Here is a 10973-nt window from a genome sequence, read left to right on the forward strand (position 1 = left end):
GGGGAGTCGGAGGAGTCGGGCAGGCTGGTCCTGTGTCCCCTGCCCTCAGCAGAGAGAGCTGCTGCACCAGGAGCTCAGAGTGGGGACCGGGGAGGGAGGAGCTCCAGTGATGGGGGCAAGGGGTGTCTTGGAACACAGACCCTCTTTAAAGTGTTTAAATTTGAAAATAATTTCAAAGTTATGAAAAGTTGTAAAATAAAAATTGCAGAGACATCCTTATATCCTTGACCAAAGTTTGTGAATTAATTTTGTCCTGTTTGACCATTCACCCCCAGCCCATATGCACACACACGCGTGTGCACACACACCCCACAGGTGTGCACATGTGCACGTGTGGATATGCAGGATCATTTGTCCTGAACCACCTGAAGGTGAGTGACATGCATGGTGACATTTACCCCAGTCCTTTGGTGACTGTGGCCCAAGAACAGGGATGCCTCTCACACTGCCACAGCGGTGGGGTCCCTCGCCTGATCCTCCCTGTTCCTGTCCCGTGTGCAGAGCCGGTGGTGGCCCCTGCCCACTGGCTGTGCCCGCCGTAGGTTTGGGGCGGGTGTGGCTGCTGGACTCCTCTGTCATTGGCTCCTTTGATCCAGGGCACTCCCCAGCTCCCGTTGTCTTTCACAACCCTGAGGAGTCGGAGGACTTCTGTGAGGGGCCGTGGGCAGAGCAGGGCTTGCCTAGTTGGTAAAGTCGCCCCCACTGCCTGGGCTCAGTCCTGCTCTCCCCCACCCCCCGAGAGTGTCCAGCTCAGCAAGCCCCACATCTGTGGTCGTGGCTCAGAGATGGCCTTGTGACAGCTCAGGGTCCTCCCTGGCCACCCTCAGTTACTCAAGGGACTCTGCAGTCTGCCGTATTCTGAGATGGCAGCAGAGACTGTGCCAGTGACGACCCAGCGGAGACTCAGCCACTGTGACGACCGGCGACACCGGGAGGAGTGGCGGGGGTGCCCATGCAGGTCACTCCAGGCCCCGAGTGACACCCTTCCCTACTCCCAGCATGGCTGGCACAACCCAGGGAGTCCCTGGAGAAGTGTCCTGAGGAACACGGAGGGACAGTGTGTCCTTCAACACCAGGGCATGGCTTCCTTGCACTCAGGTGCATGGAGGGTCCCAGGGACACCCCAAGTCCAGCGACAGGAGAAGCAGGTTGCACTTGTCACACCTGCTGTTTTGTCGCAGTGGGGCCAGGACTGCTTGGTGACCTGTAACCACACGTCCCTCTTCTGTCTCTTTTCTAACCCAAAGGGGAACCGTGCAGCGTGGGAAAGGCTCTGAAAGAGGAAGCAGGAGTGGGCAGTCGCCCCAGAATCGGGGTGGAAGGGACTCCACGGTCCCTCGGATTCTGAAGCTTGTTTCTTCCCAGGGAAGGCTGCCATGTACAGCCTGCCGTCCATCTGCCCATCCGTCCATCTGTCTCTCCCTCCTTGCTTGCCTGAGTCCACCCATGCAGGCACCTGCCCAGTGGCCCAGTCTCCGGCCACCAGACCTTCCCTCCCAGCCTGGCAGCTGCTGGCCTGCCTCTGTCGAGGGGGGCCGTCCTGCAGACCACCCCATGACTTTTATCCATTCACAGTGCCTCGCTTCCCACAGTGTGGCCATCTTGGAGGGAGAAACACGCCCGGCTGCCTCCCTTCTCCCCACCCAGGCCTCTGGACGCTGCAGCTGGGGGTGGACTGGCTGCTTTGTTGGCAGGTGGTGCTGGGGGCCTTGGGGATATCTGGGACTCTGCCTCCCCGCCTCCTCCGGCCCTGCTTCCTTGATGCTGAGATAGCAGTCCGGCCACTTCTGAAGCCCTCCTCGAGCTTCTAGAAGCCACTTCTTCTGAAATGGCCTTGGCCTTGAGCTGGGAGATTTGATTACCAGACGTGTCACAATTTTGTGGAAGCAAGAGTCCGAGCTCGTCGTGGGGTCTGGGGTGACAGCAGGTCCTGCCTCCTAACTCCTCGGCCTTATTTATAACATGCCTCAACTTTCCAGGCCGTTGAGGTCTCTGGACATGTGAGCCCCAGACATGCAGGGTGGCCCGCCCGGAGTAGCTGTCCTTCCTTGGTCCCTCTTGCACCCTCCAGAGCAGAGGAGATACCCGCCTGTCTGGCTGGCTCCTCCCTTCGAGGAGGGCCGGGGGCTGGGAGCACAGAGTGGGACTGGCTGGTCAGTCGGGTCCGAGGCTTCTGAGGCACAGGGCAGCGGCTGGGCCCTGCTGATAGTGTGCAGGAGGCTGGGGGAGGGACCTCTGCCTCTGCCTCAGGGTCATGGCTGCTGTAGACGCTGTGGCCAGGGGAGAGCCGCAGGAGCCCAGCCAGGGCTCCAAGGGCCTGGCCTCTCCAGACCCAATGCAGAACTGGTACCAGAGGTGAGATGGGCACTGGGAGGGGCTGGTGGGGGCCTGGGCCTGGGACCCCCACAGGGCAGAGTGGCACAGTGGCTCCTCTCAGCTCACAGGTGGGAAGAGACCCCCACAGACAGACCTTCCAGAGGTCCCAGCAGTTCCCCTGTCAGGTGGAAACTGACAAGACACCCCACAGGGAGTCCCCACCTCTTCCTGCCTCCACAGGGGCCTCTGTCCTTCACCCCTGACCAAACCTGTTGACCTTGGACGCAGTGGCTCCAGTCCCGGAGGTGACAAGCTCCCACACTGACAGCTGTGTGTCCTCACCCCTGGGAGTGGGGGAGTATGACGTGTCCTCCATGGGAGGCAGCAGCATGGCTCCCTGCTCACATCTGGACCCATGGGCACGTGCTCCGGCCTGCTTTCACACGCTTGGCCTGCCCTAGGACACTCTGGGCCCAAGGAGCCCTAGCCGGCTTGACCCACCTCCCCCTTATTTCTGCCACTGCAGGGGTATCGGGGCCCTCTGATGGGTTCCCACCAGCAGGGTTGGGGACTCTGAGGGACTCTTGGGTGAATCCCAACATACCCTTCCCCCTCTAGGATTTTTGTCCACTGCAGCCTGGCGCTGGGGAAGATCCGGTGCCTGGGCCTCGTCATGGACTGCACCCTGGCTGGTAGGAGGGGCTGGAGCACAGGATACCTGAGGCCTGGGCAGAGGGGCAGGCAGCCAGGCACCAACCGTCCGGTCTGCCCGGGTCCTCTGTAGCCTACCAGTCCCCCGCCTATGAGGCGCTGGCCTTTGAGCTGTGCTGGAGCGCCTGGTTTGCACTGGGTACCCACATGAGGTCCTGCGCTACTCCTGCGACCCCTCCTTCCCCACCAGGTGAGGGAGCTTGGCCAGGTGGGAGGCTGTGGCCAGCCCTGGCACCCCCCCACAGTCCCCATGCCGTCTCCCCAGGGGACTGGTGTTTGACGCACTCTATGGGAAGCTACTGAAGGTGCATGGCCATGGGGACATGCTGGTGGCTGCCCGTGGCTTCACCTTCCTCTCAGAGAAAGGGACAGGGTGGGGGTGGCTGGAGGTATAGAAGGGATGGCCAGGGCCCAGGCCACCCTCTGGGAGGTACCCGGAGGGAGCGTTGGCTGCACCCAGCCCCCTCCTCCCCAGGCCAGAGGTCTAAGCTTTGACCCCAGCAAGTTCATACAAAGGGATGACGTCAGCGCTTCACGTCCACAACGTGCTCTTCAACCTGCCCGGTGAGGGCTGCTGGGAGTGGGGGTGGGGGGGCCGCGTCCTTGCCAGCTCTGGCCTGGGGGCGGCTGCCTCACTCCCTGGGCCGGGAGTGACCGGCTTCTCCGTCCCAGAAACCTATGCCTGCCTGGTGGACGATTTCGCTGGCTGCTCCCGATACACCAAGTGCGTCCCTGCCCTGCCCAGCCCTGGGGTGACCAGTAGGACACTGCTGCTGCCCAGCAGCCAAACCTCAAAGGGGGCCCCACAAGGGGCAGAGGCCCTTCTGAGGGCTTGGGGGACTCTGGGAGCTTAGGAGGAAGGCCCATGCAGGGGGCACCCAAGCCTGTGGCCTGTGCTGCCCCAGGGGAGCTCAGCACAGTGGTCCCTTCAGAACGGCTGGGACGTAAGCCCAGTGCGGGGCCACTCAGGGTCAGTGTTGGTGGTCCCCTCGGGCCTGCTGACCAGCCTCCCCTGTCCTCTCTTGGCCTGTCCCAGCCGTGACACTGGCTATCAGCATGGGAACCTCTTCGTGTCCTTCCGAAGCCTCTTCCAGGATGTGACTGAAGCTATGAATAACGTCCACCAGTCGGTGAGTGGCCAGCACCCCAGGGCCTCTGCCTGCCTCCCTTGGCTTTCCTGGGCAACCTTGAGGCCCCCAGTCTCCGCCGCCTTTGCCCTCCTCCCACTGAGGACGGTGGCCTGGTCCCAGCCCCTCCTGCACGGGGTGGAGACGGGCAGGCTGTATGGAAGCTCTGCGCCTCCTGCAGGGCTGTCTCAAAGAGAGGACCCTGGACAACCTGGAGAAATACGTGGAGCAGGACGTGAGTGGCCACAGGTCTGGGGCTGCGGCTGCCCTCCTGCTTTTCCAGGGCGCAGACCACCCAACCCTGGTCATCTCCCTAGAGGTTACACGGAGCTCTGATCTGCTGCTGCTCAGGGTCCCCCGGCCTGGAGCCCACCTGCTCTGGGAGAGTGGGCTGTTCAGCTCCCGGGGGCTGAAACCCTAGAAAGGCATCCGTCTTTGCCAGGCGCGGATGCCTGTCCTGCTCGGCAAGATAAAGGAGGTTGGGAGGGTGTTTTTGGCCACCAACGGCTGCTACCAGTACACGGATGTGAGTGTGCTGTCCCACTCCCGCTGGCACCTCGGGCCCGAGTCATGGCCTCGGAGGAATGAACAATCCCACCGTCTCTCACCCGTGGCCCCAGGAGGCCACAGAGGGGTGAGGGCAGAGGCAGGTGTGGCCCCCTGGCTCCGCCCAAGCTTGTGCCCTGACCACGGCCTGCCCCTGCCAGGCCATCACGACTTACCTGTTTGCTGCTGGTGATGTGAGTCTCCTGGGCTGGGCTGGGGGGCTGGGCGAGGGAGGGGGGCAGGCCTCCCCTCTGTCCAGCCTCCTCCGAGTAGGGGCAGACAAGTGAGTGGTCATATCCATGGCTGGCCTTGCTGGAGCTTCCTGGTGGGTGAGGGCAGGATTACTCTGGGCTTCCTGGGGGTCATAAAGAGGCAGTCAGGTGTTTGGGGAGGTCTTGGGGGGGGGGCTAGGGCAGGTGAGGTGAGAGTAAGGAGGGCCAGGGGAGGGGAACCAGTTCAAACCCTGGACACAGGTGTGGCTGGGCCTTGCTGTGTATGTGTCTCTGTGTGTGTGACATGTCCCTGGGCCTCTCTGTTTGCTCTGTGAGGAGCCCTGCAGGCTAATCTAAGACCCCCACAATGCCCAATGCCCACCTCCAAGGGCACCTGTTGGGCCCCCTCCTGAAGCCCAGCTTGGTTGGGTGCTGGGTAAGGGGAGAGCTCCTGGTTCCTGGGCCCACGGATGTCTCATCTTGCCTGAGGCTGCCATGGGGGATTGGCAGGGTCCAGTTTCCCAGGCTGTGTGTGTCCCCTGGGTCTGCACAGGCCTCGCCCCCTGCCCTGCCCCACAGGCTGAGGACCCAGCCAGGCCCTGGAGGTCCTACTTCGACCAGATTGTGGTGGACACACAGAAGCCCTGCTTCTTTGCAGAGGGGATGGTCCTGAGACAGGTCAACATGATAGTGGCAGGTGCTGAGGTCCTGTCTACCTTGACAGGTGGTTGGAGGGGAGACTGCCCACTCTTAGATGTGACCTGTATGTGTCCACTGCCCTCAGCTGCCCTGTCTGTCCCTGAAGGCACGGAAGTACTTCAGGGCCCCACAGCATCCTTCCTCCCTTGCCCTTGCCCCCGAGGCTGCTCCTGCCAGCTCTGCCCAGTCCTCCTGACTGGCACAGGGGCTGTGGTTCCTTGGCTCAGGCCCACCTCTGTCCTCTAGGACTCGGGGAAGCTCCACGTGGGCACTTACACTGGGCCCCCCCAGCACTGTGCTGCCCACAGCTCTTGCGGTGCCCATGGCCCACAGGCACACCCTGGCCAGGGTCCATCTCCCAAGCTGCCTCAGCAGGGAAGGAGCTGTGTCTTCCCTCTGTGGGGCAGGCTCGTGAGACGCGGTGTGCGAGCTACTTGGGGTGCGGGGGAAGGACATCCTGTACATTGGGGACCACATCTCTGGGGACATCGTCAAATCCAAGAAGCAGCAGGGCTGGCGGACTTGCCTGGTGGTTCCTGAGCTGTCCCGAGAGCTGGGCATCTGGGCCCAAGAGAAGGGTGAGCCACAGAGACCAGTACCAGCAGAGGGTGCTGGTCATCCACGCTGCCCAACCTCCTTCCCCCTTTTCCTCTGGGGGCTTGGTGGAGACCAGGAATCTTGTCCACTCTGTGGTTTATGAAGGTGAATCTATTTAAAAACAAGGAAACAGACCAGAGAGGCAAAGCAGGTTGCTCAAGGTCACCCAGGTGGTGGGCGCCAAGCTGAGACTCATTCCTCATCTTCTTGCTCCAGATCCCTGAGGCTTTTCCGGGGCTGGGACTTCCTTCCTCTGCCCCAGGCCTTTGGGTTTAGAAGGTACAGGCTTTCCCACCCAGGAAGTACTTGAAGTCACCCTGGGTCAGGGGTGCTGTGAGCAAGACAAGGTTTGTTCTGTTGCTCTGAGCGTTGCTGGGTTTGAGTCATGGCCCTGTGACTTCATGAAGGTCACCTGACTCCCTGGATGTCTGGATCACCTGTCCTACGGAGCCTGTGTCATCCCTATTTTGCTCTGGGCAAAGTCTTAATCTGACTTCAGGGGTCATGATATTACAGGTGGGGGAGCAGAGACCCCTGGCTGGGGCCTGGCAGACCCCGGCTGTCACTCAGCCTACTGCTCCCTGTCTGGTTTTCAGAGAGGTCAGAGCAGCTGAAGAGCCTGGACACACACCTGCTGATCGGTACCAGTAAGAGCCCTGGCCTCTCTGGGGGTGCGGGAGGCTGGGAGGACAGGGGTGGAGAGCTAGGGTCCCATGCCCAGGCCTGGCAGTGAAGTGTGAGCCAAGGGCTCTGGAAAACCAACTGTGTTTCAGGCTGGGCTTCCCTAGTAGACTGGACTATGGGACCTGCTGACCCCTGGAGATAATCATCTTCTGAGACCTCTAGTGCCGCAGTCCGGCTGCAGCAAAATAACAGGGGGCGGGGGGTGACGAGCAACTTGTGTAGATTGATACAGCAGGAGTGGGAGCCCTTTATTGTAGGACAGGAGGGATATATATATACATTCCACACAGCTTATCTTCATTAACATAAACTAGATACAGCAGTCAACCAATAAGGAATCTCCACACTTAACGGCTCCCTGGTGTTACTTCACAAACCACTCCCTCTGGCAAAATGCCAGGCGCCATCCTGACTTGTTTACAGACCCTAACACTCTAGGCCTTTCCCCACCTACCCAGCATGGACTCACAAACGTGCACACCCCATCCCTGCACCCCCACTGGATGCCTGTGGGTATCCTTGCCCCTCCACGGCAGCCAGGGAGGTATGTTCCCCTCCTCCACGGGTCACATGGCCATCTCTGTACCAGGCATATGTATGGAAGCATCTGTGGGCTGCAAAACATCAACTCCATCAAGAAGGAGATTCAAGTAAGCGCTGGGTGGTGAGGGAGGGGGACCAGCCCAGTAGGGGAGGAGTCCCAGGAGCCCAATTGTCTGAGTCTCCTCAACCTTGTCCAGTGCCATCTGGCCTTGCTGTCCAGCGCATCCCCTGCTGGCCAATACTGAAACGACAGTGGCGTGCTCTTGAGGAGGGCTCAGTCCACAGGCTTGTTTCTGCCCTCTGTCCTGCCATTTTTTCAGCCCCTTCTCTAGGAGAGCCTGCCTGCTGGGCTGGGTCTTCATGGGGCCACCTCCCCAGTTATGATCCAAGTCTGCTGTTGGCCAGAGATGGGGCGTGAGAAAACGTGATTTAGTACCAGTGAGCTGATGGGTCCTGGGAAAAGAGAAGGGAGGAAAAGAGAGTGAGAGAGGGCCTGGTCTGAGCAGGGGTGCTTGCCCTGAGGGTGGGCACCCAGTGCCATGGGGGTGCAGGTCAAGGTGAGCTGGGGTCTTCATTCATGTGCTGCCTCTGGCCAGAGGTTCACCCGGGAGCTGGACCTGTGCTAGGGCACCATAGGCAGCCTGTTCCGCTCTGGCTTCCGCCCGACCCTCTTCTCTGGCCAGCTGATGCGCTACGGGGACCTCTATACTGCTACCTGCCTCAATGTCCTGCGGTTCCCACTCAACTCGCTGTTTAGGGCCGTCCCGGAACTGGTAGGTCTCTGCCGAATCTTCCCGGTCCTCCTGGGAAGAACCCATTGGTCCCCAGCCCTGCCATGAATGTGCAAGTTTCCCCAGACTCAGTCCCCATCTTCCAGACGTAAGGGAAACCTTATTCAAAACCTTGCAGATAGCTGTTTGCAACTAAAAAACAAACAAAAAACAAAACAAAACACAAGATTTAAGTTTGCCTAGAAGTTGACTCTGCTGGGGAGAGCCTCCTCCTCAGGCCCAACCTCAACCCCTGCTTTAAATGGAGACCCACCTCCTCACCAGTCCCTTGGTAGTAATGCGGCCAGTCACAGGGAGGAAGATCTGTTTCCACCTCCGGAAGCACAGGGTGGCCTCCAAGGAGCAGGCAGCAGGTGGTACAGTAGAGGCTGCAACTCCCCCGACCACCCCCAGACCAAGCATGCCCCTGGGCTAAATTCTGGGAAGCAGGGGTGGCTAGCGGCAGCGGGCAGGAGCTGAGCAGTGAGGGAGCGCACACATGTCAGTCTCCCAACCAGCCATCATGCTTCCCTCTTCTGAGATGCAGAGTCTGTGGCTAAGGATCTGGACTGCAGAGTGGTCTTCAGGATTCCCTGTCCCTTCTTTCCCCAGTTGCCTTCCAGATGTTTAAGAGGGGACCATTTACTGGGAATTGGCTATATTTCCTGCCCTGGGCTGGGTACTCTTCAAAGATTCTGCTCAATATATCCCAGCAGCTGGGTGCAGTGGAGCACACCTGTAAACCCAGCGGCCTGGGAGTCTGAGACGGGAGGATCATGAGTTCAAAGCCAGCCCTAGCAAAAGGGAGGCGCTAAGCAACTATGAGACCCTATCTCTAAATACAATACAAAATAGGGCTGGGGATGTGGCTCTGTGGCTGAGTGCCTCTGAGTTCAATCCATAGCACCCCCTGCCCCCAAATCCCGGCAAAGAGAGTCTTATCATCCTCATTATACCACTGGTGAAATCAAAGAGCAGAAGATCTACAACACTTGCTATCACCCAGAGAGACCACAGGGCTTGGATTTGAATCCAGGGCTGTCCAACTCTTCCATCCCCTGCACTGGGCTGTGTCTCCCAGAAGGGCTGGGCTGGAGGGCTCCCACTGGCAACACAGGGTTGGGGGTTCCCAGGTGTAACCATCTGTGCTGCTAGCATAAGTAGAGACGAGAGAGAAGAAAGGGCGCCCCCAAGTGGCCAGGTGAGCCATTTAAAGAACTGACCTTGATGGTGCTGGCTTGAAATAGTCAGGTTCAGTGGTCAGAACCCTCCTCCCTCTGCTGACCCTCCTGGGCTCCTTCTGCAGCTGTGGGCTGGGGACTCTGCGTACCTGAGGAATCCTGGGCACCTTCCCACTGAGGGAGTTGCTCCATCTCCACCTGTGTTTGTCCCTACAGATGCCTCATGAGACCATCATGGAGCAAGAACAGGCCAGTCTGGACCCGGCCTTCTGCTTGCTCTCCTGTAGGCAGAGGGTGAGTGGCCGGGAGTGGTGGCGGGAGCTGCCTTGCTGGGCTGAGGACCTCAGAGGCCTGGGGCTACCAAGGGCTGGAGCATTGAGGAATCTACAGGGGCTTTTTTGGTTTTTCAACTGGAGTCATTCTTGAATACTTGTGTAGAAATACATATTGTTATAAATGGATTTTCTTTTCATTTCATTTATTATAGTTAGAGCATTAAATTGATAATTTGAAATTGTGGAGATAATTATTTATGAATTTCAATTTAGACTAGAAAAGGGGGAAATTTAAATATTGGCTTTCAAAATGGGGCATTAGGACGACAGGCCACAGGTTCTGCCCAAGAGGGCTGAGCTGCTGTTGGTGCCCTGCACCTCTGCAGACAGCTGCTGGCCCATCCCCCCACAAACCTTTCCCTCAGGTGCTCCAGGACCCGTATTTCAGATCATTTGATGTATGGGCCGAGACAACCGCTATCATGAGGGGCAGTCGTGGTCCCGAACCCTGTGCAGGGTCCTTGCTGCCAGCACAGCTGTCCAGCTTGATTTTTAAAATGTCACCTTTAAGCTGGGCGGTACCCGACTTAAAGGTGACATCTTAAAAAATGTGTTCTTTCACCCGCGTGTTTCGAGCGCCCCCTGATGGCCAGAAGGCAGAGCGGCATGGAGAGAGGTCTGGGGAGCGGTGTCCTGCCCTGCCCAAGCCCAGCCCAGCGCATGCGCTCTGTAATCAGGGTGTCACAAGCTCTCCAGACCCGCTCCCGGCTACCAGTCCCGAGCCCTCGGGCGGTGGGAGCGCGGGCTGCGGTCCCTCCGGCCCCTTAGCCCTGGCTGGGGCCACTGGGAGGAAAGGTCCACGGCCGCTCTCTTCTTCCTGCAAGGCTGCAGGCCAAGAGGGCGCCGCGGACCGGCGGGCGGCGACAGCGACCCCTTCCTGGACGAGGGCTTGAGCTGCTGTCCAGATAGCCGGGAGTTACAGCGGGAGGGGCAGTTGGTCGAAGCCTCCCCACGGGCAGTTTTAGACCGTGGAGACCTGTCCAGCTCAGTCCTGAGCTGCGGGGCCCGGCCAGCGTCTTTATTTCTTTTTTAAAATAGTGTCTCTATCACTTCGATTGTCACATAATGAGAATAAAACCGGACTGGCTGAAGATTGCCTCGGTGACCTTCCCCCAGCCCCGGTCCAGACGGCCAGTTCGCGGTGCCGGCGTCTGGAAACGCGGAGGAGCCCTGACTGCTTCACTGCTCTGTGCCCTTGACTGTGCCCTTCACTGGTTGCACTTCGCTCCTACTGTGGCTCTGTCCCGGGTGC

General features: G+C 59.4%; 1 protein-coding gene across 1 annotated transcript; it reads left to right on the plus strand.

Moving 5' to 3' along the window:
- The first annotated feature begins 2254 nt into the window (after positions 1–2254).
- Positions 2255–10895, plus strand: Nt5dc4 (5'-nucleotidase domain containing 4). The gene is given in 21 exon segments (XM_077792068.1): positions 2255–2355; positions 2935–3008; positions 3101–3139; positions 3142–3217; positions 3293–3406; positions 3517–3552; positions 3554–3591; positions 3700–3751; positions 4064–4157; positions 4336–4389; positions 4597–4680; positions 4862–4894; positions 5492–5617; positions 5858–5927; positions 6019–6189; positions 6805–6855; positions 7316–7436; positions 7482–7542; positions 9603–9680; positions 10437–10654; positions 10838–10895. Coding segments are annotated over 21 exon segments (1749 nt in total).
- The last annotated feature ends 78 nt before the right edge of the window (positions 10896–10973 follow it).

Source organism: Urocitellus parryii, chromosome 12 (assembly GCF_045843805.1).
Source record: "Urocitellus parryii isolate mUroPar1 chromosome 12, mUroPar1.hap1, whole genome shotgun sequence".
NCBI lineage: Eukaryota > Metazoa > Chordata > Mammalia > Rodentia > Sciuridae > Urocitellus > Urocitellus parryii.